This window comes from Pecten maximus, chromosome 8 (assembly GCF_902652985.1).
Source record: "Pecten maximus chromosome 8, xPecMax1.1, whole genome shotgun sequence".
In the NCBI taxonomy this organism is placed as follows: Eukaryota; Metazoa; Mollusca; class Bivalvia; order Pectinida; family Pectinidae; genus Pecten; species Pecten maximus.
In genome coordinates, this window is record NC_047022.1 from 7,626,799 (window position 1) to 7,647,342 (window position 20,544).

The window sequence follows — 20,544 nt, forward strand, 5'->3', positions numbered from 1 at the left end:
CTGTTACAAATTTCTGCTTTTACGGGATGAGGCAACATGCTGGGAGTAAAATGGTTATCTAAACTTTCACAGACATGGATGATACATCGGACAAACCTCAAAGGGAGTAACTGTCAGTAGATTTATCAGGTAAGGACATTTGTTTGTTTTAGTTGATGTTGAAGTGTCCTCAGGTTGATAAAAGCCTGAGGACACTTACTATGGAGTACAGACAAGCTTGGTTTTTAGTGATTACCCATCCAACTACTGAGAAGACCAACAAATCATATAAGAATGAAAAAAAAAATTCAAAAGATTCCTTATGAATAGCAGCATAAGGTCATGACCAGAAACAGCGATTAATTTACTTGTAAACTATACACACTTCCCAGTTAGAGAAGCTTGTCCCATATAAATATGTATACAAAATATTATGGGATACATAAGTGAGCTATGACATCACAGTGAGATTTCATGTACAAATATCACGACTGACTTTATTTTAACCATACAATAAATGACAATGAAGAGAAACACAAAGGGCGACAACTCTGGAACAAGCTTCCCTAAGGATGAAGAACTACAATTTGTTTGTTGGTTTTCTCGTTTGATAGTAAGTAAATTGGTCATATTAACATTTTCAATATTTTCTTGACAAAAATGTTTACATTTATATTTGAAGTGTTGGACACAAAAAAATTATCCAAGTTCAAATTATAAAAAGCCTTCCCCATGTTTCCTTTGCAACATTTACAAAATTTTCATTAAAATTTTGAACCCAGGTATTGTCACTATCAATTTGTTCAAATCTGAAAAGGTTAAGCCGTCAAATTTCATAATATATAGAAAAGATTAAGAAAGCATCTGCTGTACTGAAATTACTTTAACGAAGTGTCTTCAACTTTAAATCTGTCAAAAATCACCCCCGACTATGTGGACCCCTAGACTTCATGGGAAAAGGGCCAGCATAGATAAACAGCGCCCCAAACAGTGATGTTATTATTTTAAGGGTGCAGAAATTGGGTCACATTTACAATACACCTGAAATATCTATTTTTATCCCTGTTGAAGTCCCCAATAAGAAGCAGGATGTTTAAGTATATTCAGCACTGCTGATGATGTTGGAATATTCAGAGTTCAAAAAAACAATACTAACACATCTAATTACATCACAGGACCGTTCCTCTTTAAAAGATTCCTCATCTTTTCCTCCTCCACACAAAAACCTCCCTTTACCCATAACTGAGATTTTTTTAAATCTACCTTAAAAATTTATGCCGTCTTTCAACATTAATTTGTAATTCTATGAGATCATTTTTTCTTCTTTCGTTTTTCAAAAAAAAAATCCTTTCTACAACGAGACAGGAATTAGTTTTTAAAATTCTGAGAGTGAAGGAGGGATAAAAATCATCACAACTGTTCCTATAACAACAAACTTACAGTTACTATATATGGAAACAGGAATTTTTAAATTAGTGAGAAAAAATCTACACAAACAAGACAGTTAATTTACTACAGACTTGGAATGGAACAAGGGAGACAACTATGGGTGGCTTTGGGGTACAAACTGTTCAGTCATGTAGAAAAGTCATATACATATAAGTCGAGTAAGCAACCCAAACAATCAAAATCCAATGAATTTCTAGAAATGGGTTTTTACCGTCAGTGAATTTGCGAGCACAGAACTTCAATGTTTCGTCTATAAGTATCACAGGGAATGAAATCTTGAGAACCGCAAACCATTCTTCGACCCCCAGGGGCGTGATTTGGAAGATGGTCTGAAACAAAAATAACGATTAAGTTATGTGTTCATCTAATGCCATCTCTACATGATAACAGAGTCTAAACAAAAACTATGCTAACATGCTAAGGAATGACTGACATGTCTTTACAATAAATTTTAGCTCAATTTTACAAGTTTTTTGGCCACAAGCTTATGATTCTGTTTATCACATAACTAGTATTTCATATCAATTTGAACATAGGTGAATACTTGCAATAACTTTTTTTTTAAGACAGGCAAATTTCAACTCTGATAACTTATTTTTCTCTACAGAGACAATCGTACGTTGTATATTTCTTTTGTTGTCTGAACCTACTGATGAAATCACATAACTTATTTTTCTCTACATAGACAATCCTACAATGTTGTTTATTTCTTGTGTCATCCGAAGCTACTGACAATATCACATAGCACTATCAGACATACGTTGATTAAGGCATCGCTGTATTACATAGAACAGACCAGTTACGTAATTATCAAAATTGTCCTTTGGACACGGGTATCGGAGATACATATCCTACAGTTAAACAAGACTGATCCATGCCTGTAGGAAGAGAAGCACTTACCGACATGACATCAACGTAGAGGATGAAGAAATGGAGTCCCATAGACAGGGCCATGGCTCCTAACAACCACTTGTTACACCAGGGTGGCATCACCATCAGGGACTGGTTCTCAGACAAGCTGTAACAGCAAAAATCTTCTGTCTATACGTCAATTACAGTATGTCTATAATACATCTACATCTCTGATCTTTGTATTTTGTATCTCAGACTAATATATTTTGTATCTCTGATTTTTGTGTTTTGTATCTTGGATTTTTGTATCTCAGATTTTTGTACCTCAAATTTTTGTACAGGTTAATTCAACAATGGTTTAACACGGGTCATTTTTTAAAAACTTTACCCCGCCCCAAACTGCCGCAAAAATACTCTCTATATCTCAATTACAGTATGCCTATGCGAATCTATATCTCCGATTTTTGTATCTCCAATTTTTGCACAGGTCAATTCTGCAATGGTATATTTCTATCTTTTTTTTTAAAACTTTACCACGCCCCAAATTACCAAAAATTATCTATTTATATGTCAATAACAATATTTCTTTTTAATCTACATGCAGACAATCCAATACTGGTCATCTTTAAACTTTACCCAATCCAAACTCATCCCTGAAATATTTTGCTAGATCAATGAAAAACAGTTGTTTTATGCAATAATGAGCTGTTTTTAAGTTGTATTCTGTCTGCAGATTTTTTTCACGAGTGTAAGAAATCTTATAAAAATCATTTCAAACACAACAACCATATCCAGGTCTTTAAACAAATATGTGTAATATTATGTGTAACACAAATCTAAACTTCTAGTATAATATATAGTTCCTACAAACAGGTTTCCTCTTTATATCACATTCCACTTAATATAACCAAGCAGTTTCTGCTTCACATTCTTAATATCACTTGTTTAAGTTAATATCATGTTTTCATAAAATATTGATATATATATATATTCCTTATCTATATTGTCTACATAATATATCACGTTATAAACTCCAGATAATACCATGCTCTTGAGTACATTTCTGAATTAAATTCATGACGTGTGTGAAATTACAAAATCTGCCCCAAAACATCCTTAATCTTAACATATCCAAAGTTTATTTTTATCTTATCTTCCTTTCAAATTTGTTTTAAAAAAATAATGAATTACTTCATCCTGTAAACATTTTATAAAGATATTGGCATTTCATAACAATTTCCAGGGATCTTTTGTAATTTTCAGTAATGGTGACATTGACCTCTGACCTTTGGACTTGGACAGTTACCAGATATTTTTAGTTCATAATAATTGGCTCATAATTGTCCATCAAAGTATCTAGAACATAAGACCACTGTCAGGTTTTGAATAATTTCATATGTACAACTATTACTTCTGTTACAGCAAGAACTGAAAATATCCCCCCCCCCCCCCCCCCCCCCCTCCCGATACAATTTCTACCAGGTATTACTGTAAATAACACACTTATAATATATACTAGGAATAAATTTCATGTTACTTTAAATAACACACTCCCGATGGGAAAGACATACAACATGCTATGTCTTTTTTATTATTAACACCCAGTTATTGACAAAGTAAGAAATTATTTATCATGCGTGTGTCGAAGCTAACATGCATTTTCCTCACCAGTTTAAGGGTCCGACTGGAGCGTCTACTCTCATATATACTCTTATTGTGGGCATAGACTTGTCTAAAATTCAAGCACAGCTCACAGAAACAAAGCTTACCGAGGTGAGTGAACCTGGCAAAGATGAGTCAAGCTCACAGAGAAAATGTTCATCAAAGTAAGCTTAGCTCACCGAGACAAACTGAACTCATCAAAACAAGTTCAACTCATCATGAAAAGCTTAGCTAACCAAACAAGTTTAATCTTATTGGGAAAAGCTTAGCTCACCAAAACAAGTTAAACTTATTATGAAAAGTTTAGCTCACCAAAACAATTTAAACTTATTATGAAAAGCTTAGCTCACCAAAACAAGTTAAAACTTATCGCGAAAAGCTAAGCTCACCAAAACAAGTTTAAACTTGCATTGACAAGCTCACCTGGTAAGCTCTGCTCACCGAGACAAGCTAATTCACTAAAGTATATAAGGAGTAGACGCCCCACAGGAATATGTGTCAGTAACCGGTACCACAAAGGGAAACAACTGGACATGCAAACCAAAACCCAATCCTCAGGTTTTTATTACAATAATCTCTAATATTTCATCTCTGGCCAAAATACATGATATTAAATTTCAGTGATTATTATTCCTGTTAATCTAGCAATGTAGACGCTGTCCAAGAAGAATTTCCCTCTGTAGTACAGTAGCCTTAACTGAACTCTGCCCTCCGTCTCGCAGCCGGATAAAAATGTGGAAAATGCACAAAAATAGCAATTACATAGTTCAAATAGTGCCAAAATCAAACTTTTTTCCATATAATTTATGATTTACGATAAATTACTAAAATGCTAAATCTTTTAGTGAAATTTTAAGAGAAAAGAGAAATCCGGAGTCGGAGAGGTGCAGTCAACACTCGGCTCAGGAGATTCGGTTTTTTCCCTTTGTGATGCAAATTTGCTAACACACCAGTAGCACTACTTTGTCCAAAGCCTGAATTTATAGCTTACTTGACCATAGAAATCATATAATAATGGCAAATGTCTTTTACATGTTTTTTTTTACTCAAATTTATAGCATAATTCATAAGTGATCTTTAAGGATGAAATGGAAAATATTACCGAAGCATTATGCATGCTTAATTTTTATAATCTAGTATAATTTATGTACAATATTTTGTAAACTGGAACCACATGTGGTACCTCAATTAAGACTTTGGACAAAGCAGTACATACACCTGTTGTCAAGGGTTTACAAAGACCAAAATTTCTCTCAACCTCGACCTTGTTTACAAAAGTTCAATGCTTGTAGAGAACTACTTGGAGGTCAAAGTGCTGCCGATTTTATTCAGATTTTATCAAAATGCATTTTCAATATTTTCAAAACAATAAAAAACTTAAGAGATTTTGTTAGAGGTTTGGAGAAATTTTGGATTGTCTCCCCTTTCCAGTCAGACCCCTTACCTGTTGAGAGCGTTAAGCATTTCAATGACGACCAGGACGGACAGAGCCATCGTCATGGGTGCTGGATGGTCGAAGACCTTGCAGTCGACACCAAGGAAGCGCTCGTCCTGAGCAAGACACTGTGAGTGATGGGTCTATTGAAGAAATACGAACTGTTACCACACAAGCCCAGCACCTTTTATCCAGAATTACACTGGCAAGGCATACATTTGTAACACCACCTGTATCACCACCAGGGGGCACCACAAACTGGTAAATGCCTGGCCAGAGAGCATTCTGGGAAAGACAGCACAAATACAGGAAACACGTGTCAAAATGTTTTGTCAAAAAAATGTTTTTATCTTAATTTAATCTGCCAAGACCGCAAGACTAGTTGTTCCTGTGTTTGTGTGTCAGATTTAGCAATCAAGAGTCCAGCGACTCTTTCCCCTTTGCATGCTCCTTCTAACCATGCAGTGATCATGGTCAAGATCAGTCCAGGCCAGTAGTGACCAGTGGTCAAGCATCCTTTCCCTCAATATTGTAAAAGAGACATATCAACTATAATCAACTATAATATCCTTACATAAGCTATTAAGAATGTTCTTTACTTATTTCAGAGAAAGATCCAACAACAAAATTCTTGTAGTCTCTTCCACATTTTGATAAATATGTGGTTTAAAATTAAAAAGAATGTATGAATCCTGATGGAGTCACTTTTTCAGTTTGAGGACTGACCGTATTGACCACTGGACTTCTGGCTTAACACGACTTGACCTCAGATCAACACATGGGGTCAAATAGTGACCAATACAAGTAATACCTGTTTAGGGCATTAAGCATTTCAATGGTGACAAGAACTGACAGAGCCATGGTCATTGGCTCAGGAGCACCGAAGATCTTACAGTCGATTCCAGGGAACATCTTAGGCTCAGCCAGACACTGCATGTGATGAGTCTGCAATTCAATTCATCAACCAAAGTCTATACATTAACACTCTTCCGTATCATGGCGGAGTTACCTCCCCTCCTGATGAACAGGTATACAGAGTAACTTCCCTTGCTGAGGTCATCTGACCAATTAGTACACAGTACCTTAGGGGCAAAACCTTTGCATACATTGCCTATCTTCCCCTTCACAGTAACTTTCCTTGCTAAAGTTGAAATATTTCCGAATTTCCAACCCTTTCCCGACATTAAATGCCGAAATCATCTGATATATATCAAAGATACAGTTAAAGAGAAAAATAAAATATTTCTTTTCTTCTATATCAAAGCAGTTATTTATCTTCCCTCATAGTAAGTCAAGTTTTATAATCCTTGTCTCCACATTACTACCATTTCCTCTACTATTTTCCTGTAACCTTCACCTTTCAATCAAAATTGGAAGCACATCCAATCACTGTCTGGCTCGGTCCCAAAAATAACCAGTTGTGCAAAATATACATTCATATCCTTTCAAAATAATCTCTAATCCTTGAACCAAATTTGTTTTAACTTCAGATTTCAATAGACTTGTTTCCTTGCATCCTGTCCAATCAGGTTTTTGGTATTCAGACCTCGTTTTTTTTTGTTTAACGTCCTATTAACAGCCAGGGTCATTTAAGGACGTGCCTGGTTTTGGAGGTGGAGGAAAGCCGGAGTACACGGCGAACCACCGACCTACGGTCAGTACCAGGCAACTGCCCCACTTGGGTTTCCAACTCGCCACCCAGAGGTGGAGGGCTAGTGATAAAGTGTCGGACACCTTAACCACTCGGCCACCACGGTATTCAGACAAGCAGAATCATGGTAGGTCAAGCCCACATCTGCAGCCATGTTAGACAGTGTCCATACTTACCAACTGGTAGTAGTTCAGTTTGGGTCCTTTGTCGTAAACCATGAACCACCAGGCGGCAGCACCAACAGTTGCACATCCAACGTAACCTGTCGTATTGAATTATATACATCTTAACATTATCAAAATCATTCAATAATAAATATTAATTTCACCTAAAGTATAATTTTTATTTTTTTGCATATCTCATGTATTTAAATCAGAATACCCAATTCAACATTTTCTCTTTTTTATGTTTTTTAATTAACGTTATTACTTTTCGAAAAAGGCCAGCGGATTCAAATTGAGCAAGTTCGACCCTTTACTATTTACTGTAGTCAGGCTGTTCCATCTAATGTGATAACATATGCGGATAACAACAACCAATCACTGCCATGCTACCAAATGGTAATGCATGACCAAATGATGTCTAGTTGCTGTGGTCGGACCAAAGTAAATCAGAGGTCGATCATAGTCGACTAGACATGCACATCGTCACTTGTTGTTTCTCTACACATGCGATTACATGTAATGTAATGAGTTTGCTCCGACTCTAATTAGACCATAGTAATTATAGTTTCTGATCGAATTCATTCAATGAGGGATTCTGGTCTAGTTCCTGATTTTACTCATCAAAAGATTATTTTGATCTGGATATTTGCAAATTCTTTGTCATATCCGGATTATGGCTCTACTGTTGCCTTGACAAAATGCAAAGTTTAATCTGAACCTTTGACATTTGTACAGTACCTCTAAAGATTTTATCCTTACATGAAGTTTGTCAACTGCTGGATTTCAAATTTCTAACAAAATGAAACTTTAATGTGAACGTTCAACATAACATCATCATGACAAGACTATGTTTCGGAGCTTTTACCTCCGATAGCCATGTATCTGAAGAAGAGCCAGCCGGTGATGAGACCTTCCTTAGCACTCCTTGGGGGTTTCTTCATGATGTCCATGTCTGGGGGATTGAAGCCAAGGGCAGTAGCTGGGAGACCGTCAGTTACCAAGTTAACCCACAGAAGCTGTACGGGGATCAGAGCCTCAGGGATGCCAAGAGCAGCGGTCAAGAAAATACTGTAACATCACCAGTAAGTGGGTATGACATTTGTATAAAGCATCCATGAATTTGGTCAAGCCAGGAAAACAGTCTCACTAGGCATAGAATAAATCAAAAGGCTTTTTCTGTATCTACTGAAATGGCTAAAGGGAAAGTAATTAGCCTTTATCATGATATCCCCAATGGAAAGGATGACAATTCTATGATTTGTTTTACGAAAAAATATCTTCCATTAGAACTAGAAATGTCTGGCAGACATGACTATCATCATTCTGTGCAACAATGCATCCCATGCAAAAGGATTCAAAAGTGACACCTGACCCAACAAAATGACATATTTTTTAAAATATGGAGTTGTCTGCCCTTACCATACAACCTCTCCAATGTTGGAGGAGATAAGATATCTGATGAACTGTTTCATGTTGTTGTAGATGGCACGACCCTCTTCCACAGCGGACACAATGGTTGCGAAGTTGTCGTCAGCCAATACCATCTGTACACGGCCGTCAAGGATCATTGTTTTCTTCATAATATGCTATTGTTTTAATATCACAATATAGATGTTCTACATCACATCTGTAACATATCTACCAATTCTTATCTGTGACCGATTAACCAATGATATTTCTTTTGTATTTTTTTCTGTTAAAGACTGTGTACAGTCCCGATGGTAATCTTAGCATAAATTGTTCGCCAAAGTTAAACTAAAAACAATTAAAGTCTACCAACATTAACATATTTTGAGATGTTACACCAGTAAATTAATGATATTTTTTTCATTTAAGCATTGATGTTATTTTTTTTTAGTTTCATCAGGGTATGAAACAAATTTTGTTTGCAAACTGTATGAATCTGCATAGCGGATTTATACAGAAGTTTGCAAACAAAATTTGTTTCATACCCTGATGAAACTAAAAAAATAATTGACATCAACGCTTGTAATTAATTTTTTGAAATGATTTTCTAATTTAAAACTTGTTTTATGTATACAATTTTACTGATTTTATATGGGATTCTTTTTCTCAAATCAATACGCAACGTCAATTGTCGTATTGTGACGTCACGTTTTTCGCGCCATTATTTATTTTTCTTTCATAGAAGAATGAAAAGAATTTTTCGACCAATCACATTTGAGTATTTACCATGAAAACAAAGAAAACTTAATTATATATATATATATATGAGTAAAAACTTTCATGGGCCACAGAGGTTTATCTGTAATGAAATTACAGCCATGTGTAGGAAGGATATCAGAGGCAGACTTGGCTACAGCAGTTCCAGATCCCATGGCGATACCGATCTCGGCTTTCTTCAGAGCGGGGGCGTCATTCACACCATCTCCTGTCTGTAGGGCAACAAGAAACAAAGGATCAGTGTTATAACATTGAGAAGATCACAAAACATTATGAAAGGCTTTTAACAGTGTTTTTGTGCAAGTTATATAAAACTATAGTAAATGCATATAAATTTTCTTTAACAAAAACGTGAAGTAAGTTATATCTTCTTATATCGGTCACTCTTGTCGGCCTGTATTGAAAGGGCCAATACTTTCTTACTTTCGAGGGAAACCAGAGTACTAATATAATATTTTCATGTAAAATCAGGGATTTAAAACACCGCAGTCACCTATTAAGTGATTGGCATGAACATCACCACTATGCTACCCGACCATCAAAACTTAAAAAATTATTCAGTATCGATATATATGCATCGCCACTATGCTACCCGACCATCAAAACTTTAACATTATCCAGTATAGATATATAAGGGGTTTATAGATCTTAAGTATATAATCTAGAAAAGCCAAACCCACTAGAGAGGAATTACGTAACTTACCATGGCAGAGATCTCTCCCTCTCCTTGCAGGTACTCTACAATCTTACTCTTGTGGGCAGGCTCCACACGGGCAAACAGACGACTCTTAGTAACAGCCAATCGCTGCTCTTCAGGTGACAGGTCATCAAACTCGCGGCCAGTGTAGGACATACCTTCGGTAGATTCGTTCTCTCCAAAGACACCAATTCTGCGGCAGATAGCCTCAGCGGTGGCCTATACAATACAAAAACAAAACTATCAGATACAAACCTACAACATTTATCACGCATCACATAACCTTATATCAATATCAGATACTAACCTACAACATTTATCACGCATCACATAACCTCATATTACTGCTGGATAATTTCTTTTGTAAATCTGCTGTCAAAATAGCAAAAGATATTTGTCTACTTATTACTATTTAACATGGACTAACAGAAAAATAAGGGATGCGAGGATGTGAATTTCAAAGATTTAGGATTCAATACAAGGGCTTTTCCAGTAAAACATCTACCCCACCCCAGGACTCCAGGTTTGGTTAAGGGGTACCACCTATAGAATTTATTTAATAAATTACATAGAAGTAATAGGAAGGCCATCCAATTATATAGAAGAGATTTATTGTGGGTCCTGGGGTCAGGTAGATATCTTAATGTAATAGCCCTGAGGTGTTCTGGTTGGCCAAATAATATTATAGTTGCTTCTGAATATTTCAGTAATGCGGCTTCAAAACTCAAAATGTAGGTTTTTATTAGTTTGTCTGCGTAACGGCATACCTTGTTGTCGCCGGTGATGACAATGACACGGATACCAGCCTTGCGGCAGTTCTTGATTGAATCGAATACTTCCATACGAGGAGGGTCCAACATACCAACGACTCCTACGAATGTCATATTGGTCTGAAACAAATACAGGAGATGCTTTAATATGTATAATGATTGTATCTTATAGTAGACCTGTTTTAAAATTGTTGGAGATTTTACTTTCGAAAGTCATAATTATGCAAGAATATTAACAGCACAAAATCTAATGGGAAGTTTTCAGGACGGCGAAATTAGTAATGAAATCCTGGAAAGTTTATTTGCTTTCTGAGGTGAAGTTCAATTAAATTCAAACCAAACCAAATGCAGAAAAGTATAATGTATTAAGCTATTTTCAGGTAAATTTGTTTTTCTTTATGCTCAAAGAATGACTATATCACACATTTATCAGCCCCAGTCACATACAGTTGATATCAAATAATATTCTGCTTGAAGATCAATTCATTTTAAAGCAAGGCAGATTTTTTTTTCAAACAATACAGATTTATTACCTATTTTCTATGTCTAAAATCTTAAGAAAAACTTCAAATTACAGTCAATTTACAGAAGTAGCAGAAAACTTCAATTTATTATCATACAGTAAGATCTATGGAGAATTAATCCTTTATTTCAGGACAAGAACAAAACATTTTCTGGGTTATGTTTTCAAAACCAGGTGAAAGTGATGACCTACCTCATACTGAATGAACTTGCGGGAGTCTTCGAGATCCATGTCCTCACGGCGTGGTGGTGCATCAATGGTGGCGAGGGCCAGACAACGAAGAGTATCACGTCCTGAAGGAAGACATATACAAGTTGTAATTCTACATCTAGGATTTTACATTATTACTCAATTATAACAGACATGTTGATTTTTCATTATTACTTAACCATAATAGACATGTTGATTTTTCATTATTACTAAGTTATAATAGACGTGTTGATTTTCATTATTACTCAATTATAATAGACATGTTGATTTTTCATTGTTACTTAACTATAATAGACATGTTGATTTTTCATTATTACTAAGTTATAATAGACCTGTTTTTAAACAATTTGGTACAATCTTTCTCTACCCAACTCTCATTAGAAATCAAATTTAGGTTCAATAGTACAGTTAAAACATCAATACTATACCCTTCATTTACATACACGTACACTGAAATTCTTGATATAATATACCTCGTTTATATAAGATAAACCCCAATACAATGATAGCTGTATTTCACCTGTAAACCTTAATATAACACTCCTCATTTATCGACACTAAACCTTGATAAAAATACCTTGAATTTCAGTTTTCACCATTACCATCAATTCCCATAGAATTTCCTATCTCAAGGTCTAATTTTCCTCGAACTATGCCAAACTTTTATGGAGAATTGTGGTCATAGAAGTTTGATTTTACCAGTTCCATAAGCCTTGGTGTATTTCATGATTTCGTTCTTGATGGCTGGTGACATGGGTACCTTGTCCTTTCCAATGCGTACGTGTGTGCACCTGTCGAGCAGACCCTCAGGGGCACCCTAAAACAAACATCATATTTAGTCAGTGGCGTAGCTAGGCGAAAAATTATATGAATGCTTGATGGACTTTTCTCTTTCTGTGTTTTTCTTTACTCATTTTTTTTTTTCAAGAAAAAAATATGGATGCTTTGGCATAGAAGCATACATGGCATCTATGGTACTGTTAGTGATGTTATCAGCATCAAGTCAGACATACACAGTTCATTTGTGATATGTTGGGATTCAAGTGTGAAGTTATACAGCTAAACATTTGTCATCAGTTTGTGTGTATATGGGAATCAAGTGTGCATTAGGTTATACAGCTGTGTCATCAGTTTGTGTGTAGATCGGAATTCAGTGTGCCAGTTTATGTGTAAATGGGAATCAAGTGTGAAGTGGTTATAAATTTGTCATCAGTTTTTGTGTAGATGGAAATAAACCATGTGATAAACATAAGGCTACATCATCAGTTTTTGTGTAGATGGGAATCAAAATGGTAGTAGTTAAACAGCTGTGTCATCAGTTTGTGTGTATTACTTTTACCAATATTTTATGTATACTTACAAAATAAGTAATGTATGTTCACAATCAAAAGCATATGAAGATAACAATATTTCATCAATGTAGCTGCATCATCAAATTCTGTGTATGGATCAATGTGTTTTTTGTCATCATTTTTGGTATAGAAACCATACTGCATCATGTTTTTTGTCATCATTTTTGGTATAGAAACCATACTGCATCATCAGTTTACGTGTAGTTACCTTGGCAAACATCTTGGAGCCACCAGGTACTTTAGTGGGTTTGTTTGGTGTGCAGAAAACACTCATGGATTTCCTGTCGCGGGAGAACTCAAGTGTGAACTCCTTTGACCACATCTGCTGAATAACATGGTTGCAGACCGTGCCCTGTTCTCTCAGACTCAGGCCAGATCTGGTAGTATTGTAGTAGTTCATCTTCTCACACAAAACGGTCAGGGCAGTCTCTGTAGCCTCACCAACCTTCTCGTATAATCCCTTGGTCTGTAATACAGATGTACTTTGTTTAAATTACCAAATCCCAGACAAGGGAGATAACTCATTGCTGGGATACTATGGACTTTGTGGTCAGTTTTGTTTTTCAGTCTGTTGTATTTTAAGAAAACAATGTTTTATCTTTTTATCTTAATTTCTTTTACATGGGTAATTCTGTGACATTGAAAGTTACAAAAAATGTTTAACCCTTTAATGTTGGAAGTTGATAATTGTAAATCATTTTCACACATTTAATGAACTTCATTATAATAAACTAATAGCAAGTATCATGACTCCTCTTCCAGCTCAAGAAATCAAACTTTATGCAGAAAATGTTTAGATTCATGTGTGAATCTTAAAATAATGTCGAGATTCATGTGTGAATCTCAAAATTCAGAGATTTTATCACTCACGTCATTGTAGTCTACGCTGGAGTCGTTGCACATTGCACAGATGGTGGCCATCTCCTCTAGACCCTCATAGTCACATGTCTTCACCTTCTTACCGCCCATGTAACTGTAACACAGCAGAGTAACCATTAACTCAAAATCATAACTTTTTCATCAAAATCATATTTTTTGTATTTTTAAAAAGGAATGCAGATTTTTTTTGATTTTTTTTTTTGGGACAAAATCCATGGATTTGTTCAGTGGTATTTTGCTTTTTTTTCACATTTCCAGAATTAACAGTATTATTTTCCATTTTAAAAGATAAAAGATAATCATGGTAATATCCATGTAACAAAAGATAATCATGGTGATATCCATGTAACAAAAAGAAAATTATATTTAACTACTTCTCCAGAATTTACACAAAACTTAAAATTGAAAAAAGAAATCCAAAAATGCTAAATGCCAAAAATGAATATACATCACTTGAAAAAAAAAAGAATAACAATAATCATTTTAGGGTTTATTGGATCTAATCTATATAGCAATATTTAATCTGATTTTTTATCATGATTTTGATTTTTTGAGATTTGAAATACTTACACATCACCCTCAGGGGCATAGGTGGAGCCGGTGATCTCAAACTGCTGGGTCTGGATATCATTACCCTCAACCTTGCTGAACACGAACATCTGAAACGAACAACACATACATCATTATCCTGGAGTTACATCAAGATATTCCTTAAATGTTCCTGGCTTGTGTGATGTATTTTTGTCACTAAAACAATTTGGTGAATAACTTTATGAGTCCTAAGTTGCTGAATTAATTTTCATCCTCACCTTGATGACGGAATCAATATATTGAACCTGGTCTTGTAGGCTTTATAAATGTCAGCCTCGCATTGATTTGCTGAAAAAATTACTGCCTTGATCTGATTGGTTGAGTAATCAACAGCTTTTATCTGATTGGCTGAATTAATGTAATTAGCTCACTACTTATTGGCTGTATTAATGTAAACTCTCATTTGATTGGCTATATCAATGTTAGATCTAATCAGACTGACTGAATTTCATGTTAGCCTTATCTTACTGTATTAATTAGATTAATGTAAGCCCTGATCTGATTGGCTGAATTCATGTTAGCCCTCGTCCGATTGGCTGAATTACCTTGCAGACAGACATCTGGTTGGTGGTCAGTGTGCCAGTCTTATCAGAGCAGATAACAGAGGTACAACCAAGAGTCTCAACGGACGGCAAACTCCTAACAATGGCATTCTTCTTAGCCATCCTCCTTGTACCTGTAACGGAGAAAAGTTTATACAAATGCACCCAGCAGCTGTAACAATTGGCAAAAATTTGGTTCTAATCAAAGACAGCAAGAAAAACGTCTATATTTAACTGGGAAGCATGAATCTTTCTCACTAATTTTATTTGTTGAGTGACATTGTTAACAAAAATATTTCGTTCAATATAAATCTGGTTGATTTCCAACAATAAATTTTAATTGATCAAGAATTCTACAGAAGGGGTGAATGACAGTTATAAGGCCGACAGTAAGCACTGTCATCAGTAAGGAAGCTACCTAAGAAATACCAGTACAATTGGTGATCGGGATAACAAATTATCGTACGGAACACCTAAATGTCACATGACTTTGTCTACAGCTCCATCGTCACATGACCTACTGTTGTTACAATGTCACATGACCTCTCTAATTTACATACCGAGAGCCAGACAGGTGGTGATGACAGCAGGCAGACCTTCAGGAATAGCAGCCACAGCCAAAGCTACAGCAATCTTGAAGTAGTAGATGGCACCCTGTAGAATAGGACGAGAACACTTAGCATGTGTGATCATGGTGACAACGTGAACATTTTAAAGACAAAACTATGAGAATTCATCACAATAACCATCAAACAGTTAACAATTTTCCTTATTAATTTTTTTTAATTAAGTTTATTATGTTTTTCTGAACACAATGACATTACACAAACCCAAGCCAGAAAAACTTTCTCTGCAGCCAATTTCAGTTTTCCCTTTTTTAAGTTTCTACTTATTAAAGTAATTGTTGAAGAGAAAATTGTGCAAGCCCAATTTTTTTTTTCTTTTCAAGTAGTAGGAATTAAACACCTGAAAAGGTCAATGCTTTCAACAAGAAAAAATATATTTCCAGGTTTTCATTACAGGATCCAACAAAACTCAAAAGTCAATGACCCTCAGCAGAACGATGAATCCTCAAATTCCTCAAATTAAAACTCATAATGGAAGGTTAACACTTCATTATTTACGAACATCAATACATTCGTCTGACTAAATACAAAATATTCAAATGTTAAACGGTAAGGGAAAGTTTTATCTTTTTTACACCAAGTGCTATCTACCTTCATCCATGATCCTCCGTGGGCGGGATCGTTGAAATGTCCGATGTTGATGGCCCATACACAGATACAGATGATAGTAATGACCTGTAGAAAAGAAATAGTTAGCAGAGGTCAAATAAAGGTCAACAAATGTCCACTGAGGTCAACAGTTGTCCTCAAAGTTAAATAAAGGTCAGTATAATGATCCGCAAAGGTCAATAAAGGTCAGTAAAATTAAATGACAACAAATGTATGCAGAGGTCAACAATGGTCTTCATAGGTAAATAAAGGTCAGTAAAAGTCAACAAATGTCCGCAGAGGTCAATAATGGTCCGCAAAGTTAAAGTCAACAAATGTCTGCGAAGGTCAATAAAGGTCAGTAAAAGTCAACAAATGTCTGCGAAGGTCAATAAAGGTCAGTAAAAGTCAACAAATGTCCGCAGAGGTCAATAATGGTCCACAAAGTTAAAGTCAACAAATGTCTGCAGAGGTCAATAAAGGTCAGTGAAAGTCAACAGATGTCCACAAAGCTCAACAATGGTCCGTAAATTAAAGGTCAGTAAAGGTCAGTAATGGTCACCAAAGGTCAATTAAGTCAGAAGAGGTTAGCTAAGGTCAGTATTGGACATTAATAGTCACCAAAGTTCAGAAATGGTCAGTTGGTCAGCAAAGATCAGCAAAGGTCAAAAGACATCAGAAGAGGTTAGCAGATGTCATCAATGTCTACAAAGGACACTAATGGTCAGTAACGGTCAGAAAAGGTAAAAAAAAATGTCAGCAAAGTTAAGGAAGAACTGAACTGCAAAACTGATGTTAACATAGAGAGAGAAAGGACAATTTTTGATAAAAGATCATTTGGAAAATAAAATTGAATTTTATAGAAAAGTCTTTTATAAATTGGTCTGAAATTAAAGATTATTGAATTGAGGAGAAAAACTGCTGAATGACAATATATAATTGAATGTTTACCTTAGAAAGCTGAGTTCCGAATTCATCCAATTTCTGTTGAAGGGGTGTCTTCTCTGTCTCGGTCTCCATCATCTCGTCTCTGATCTTGCCTGTAGAATACAAAAGAACACATTGATCATCAATAAAATTATACTGTATCTTACGTGTACCTTAGTTTCAATATTTTCAATTATGAGTATGGATCTGGATTGAAAATATACACTATTGAAACACAGAAATGGGCAGTTTCAGGTCTCTGGGTCATCTAGCAATGTACCATATTTATTTTCAAACCCCTCCCCCCTAGTGTAAATGTTTAGTATTGTAATTATCTTCAAATACCCCCCCACCCCTAGTGTAAAAATTTAGTATTGTAATTATCTTCAAATGAGCCGTCTCCCTGATGTAAAAGTATTAGAGTTTTAGCATGGCTTCGTTTTGACTTATAAAAGTGAGACTTCGTTAAATTATTTTGTTGAAGCCAGAACTTGATGAGGAGATAATTTGTTAAACCGAGATCTTGAATCCATGACACTGTTCACCCTATACATTATCTACACTGCTACAGAGAACAGCTAGGAATGTATCCGTGACAAGTATCTAACACCCAGTCCCCAAGGTTGTAAGACATTAAAATTAACCTCCCTGTACCTAACATTCACTAATAACCTGATCAGAAACAAATATTTTTATGTGTGTCCTCAAGACAGATTATCATAATATCTTATGCCTTTTATGTGGCAGAGAAATATAATTATTTATTTATTAGCTTAAGCTTGTGGCCTGCAGATAAATACACACACTGATTTTCTTGGTCTCTTGACAATTTTAAACGCTAATGTTTATAGTATGAAGACACAGTAACACATTCTGTTAGCTTGGCCTGACAAAATTTTTATACCCAATATTTACTTTACTGACAAGAGTACAGCGACATATTTTTATTAGCTTGGCCTGAGGACAATTCTTTCCACCAATGTTTATTATACTGACGTCAGCAACACATTTTTATCAGCTTGGCCTGAGGACAATTTTGTATGCCAATGTTTCACATTTTAATTAGTTTGGCCTGCAGACACAATGATCCTTCAATGTAGCAGACAGATGATCGTCATGAGATGAAGCCCCCCAAAAAACCGACAGAATACACCATCTTTCTGTCAGGGTCATAGCCAAGCTTTCAAGGTCGTTGTTACTGGCACTTTTCTCAGATCAGCGCTCAGTTATGTAATCCCCCTGTATTATCAGGAATTTCTGTGAAGATATTGCTATGAGGCTCTCCAGATCTAAGAAATACTCCATTTACCACTACAGAAGGGCTACACCGAGTTTAGCATGGAAAAGTACACCCATCCGCAGCAGCTGTACCAGCCGTGCCAGCCTAGGCCAAACTTTCTCCTCTGTTTACCACTGACCTCTATACTTAATGAAGGACATTATCATCTCTCCTTCAGTGCTTTTTATCAATTATCACTACTATCGAACTCAACAGAATCATACAAAGTTCAAATTTTCATTACCTAATCAACATTTCTAGTACAAATGGGTATTTTACACTACCTGTTAAATTATCATTCCCATCAAACTCAACAGAACCATGCCAAGTTCTAATTTTCATGAAAACCAAAAGTTGTGCATGTGTGTTAGAAATAGAAAAAAAGAATGTTAAGATTTCAAAAATTAAAGGGTCAGAAGGAGAATATAAGAGTAAATTGATGAAAATGATTAATTAAGATCATAAACTAATATCATTAATTCCTATTTGGTATTTGCGCTATTTGCCAATTAGAGTAAATCAAATCACGAAATACCAGCATGTAATTAGTCAAACCAAGCTACAGCAATGTAACGGCATTAAAGTATTTTTTTTTCCCCCCACTACGTTAAATATGTATATAAATGAAGTATTTCCGTACATGATGTTTTAATTCTTAATAATGACTAATATATATGACTTAAAGTTGGTGCTAAGCCAACAAAGATTTATAAAAGAATAAGTTGAAAGTAAATCCTTCCTGTCGACAGATTTTAACCTAATTCATCATCAAGCTTTCATGAGCCAACAAAAACAAAAATTTCATTGCCACAATTATTACATCCTTCCTTTTCTTAATTTCTTCCAATTTTAAAGATTGGTAAAGGATAGTTTTCTTAATTTCTACTAATTTAAAAACAACAGATAAAAGTTTTCCTAATTTTTGATAATCTTAGAATTATATATCTTTGCCAAGATCGAGTAAAATATGGTTCTTCTATAATTTTCCAGTGTGGTAAAAACCATTCGAAGTATAGAGAATGGGGACTTGAGCAAGACTGTATATTGGTGTATGGGGCTGATTGAGAAGTGACAGGTGCATTTTCTCCTATGTACGTCTAGGTATAAACAAAATGGCAAAAGTCAAAGTTTTATAGACTGTTGGTAACCATGATAACACACATGTGTATCGAGAGAGAATCGCTAGCTTGTCTAAATATGGAGGGGGCAGATCACCTGTGGCAAAGTGCTACCTATCTATACACACACAAAGAGGGTCCCAGGGGGGAGGCAAGAAGGCATGCTGGAGGGGGGGGGGGGGGTACCCTTAGGAGGAACGATAGTCAGCATTAAATGTCAAATCTCTACACATCTCGTCCAATTGTGTTTCCATTAAGATTGTAGTAAGGTGACTGTACTGTGAAATCATACCCAACATATTGGTTCAATTTGCTGATTTACTGAGAGTTTCCCTGTGAGGAGCCTCGAAGCTACAGCAGCCACTGCCAAGCCAGGCACATCTCTAGTGTCTGTTTGCCCAATTTAGAAAAGTCTTACCTTGTGTTGCATGTCAGCAGAGGGGCCTAAGGGGACTAGTCAAGGGGAGTTTGGGGGCTGTACACATGTATCGGTAAGTAAAAGTTGCAGGCTGAGACTGGGGTTTAGGATGAGACAATTGGCAAAGCAAGGGGACAAATTAGCGGAATTTCTGATATAGATATATATATATATATAGCTGATAAAATATCTGATGTATAAGTTTACTGCTGTACATATGTAAATTGTTAACTTTTTATATATATAGATGTAAACAATTTTGTCAGAAATATCTAAATGCTTCATTTTTTTAACTCAAAGTTAATTCAAAAACTGGCACATCATCGCACCTCAATCAATTCAAAAAACATTTTATAATTTGTAATTTCAACACCTAATAAACCAATTGAGACTAAAGTACAAATTTATGGCAACAAAACCCTCCAGAATTAAAATATATCATTATATAATTTAAAAAAAACCCTTCTGAATTAAAACCCTTATTCAGGTGGCCATGGAACAATGACAGCGTGATGAGGCAATGACGTACATGGGGTGTATATATATACACTCTTGGTAGAAAACAAACATTTACACCACTTACCACTAATAATAAATTCCTGTGAAGGGCTGTATATACATATCACAGGAAATAGCTATAAAATTTGG

The 20,544-nt window shown here is 35.4% G+C and overlaps 1 protein-coding gene across 13 annotated transcripts in view; it reads right to left on the bottom strand.

Annotated features, from left to right (window-relative positions):
* The window catches only part of LOC117333787 (calcium-transporting ATPase sarcoplasmic/endoplasmic reticulum type-like), a 56,768-nt gene that overhangs the window by 12,655 nt on the left and 23,569 nt on the right, over positions 1–20,544 (bottom strand). For 8 of the 13 annotated variants that reach the window (XR_004534006.1, XM_033893211.1, XM_033893209.1 and 5 more), the window contains exons 9-26: positions 17,106–17,194; positions 16,158–16,241; positions 15,501–15,594; positions 14,944–15,074; positions 14,378–14,466; positions 13,799–13,901; positions 13,137–13,394; positions 12,276–12,393; positions 11,559–11,659; positions 10,841–10,963; positions 10,080–10,292; positions 9,495–9,588; positions 8,612–8,738; positions 8,058–8,260; positions 7,205–7,290; positions 5,387–5,520; positions 2,329–2,446; positions 1,640–1,757 (exon numbers count right to left, since the gene is read on the bottom strand). Coding sequence is in view for 11 of the 13 variants with exons in the window: in XM_033893211.1 (XP_033749102.1) it covers positions 1,640–1,757; positions 2,329–2,446; positions 5,387–5,520; positions 7,205–7,290; positions 8,058–8,260; positions 8,612–8,738; positions 9,495–9,588; positions 10,080–10,292; positions 10,841–10,963; positions 11,559–11,659; positions 12,276–12,393; positions 13,137–13,394; positions 13,799–13,901; positions 14,378–14,466; positions 14,944–15,074; positions 15,501–15,594; positions 16,158–16,241; positions 17,106–17,194 (2,283 nt within the window). In the remaining 2 variants the exon portion in view is untranslated. Of the gene's footprint in view, positions 1–1,639; positions 1,758–2,328; positions 2,447–5,386; positions 5,521–6,188; positions 6,323–7,204; positions 7,291–8,057; positions 8,261–8,611; positions 8,739–9,494; positions 9,589–10,079; positions 10,293–10,840; positions 10,964–11,558; positions 11,660–12,275; positions 12,394–13,136; positions 13,395–13,798; positions 13,902–14,377; positions 14,467–14,943; positions 15,075–15,500; positions 15,595–16,157; positions 16,242–17,105; positions 17,195–20,544 lie in introns of all 13 variants that reach the window. The other 5 variants (XR_004534007.1, XM_033893210.1, XM_033893214.1 and 2 more) reach the window with 1 other exon arrangement.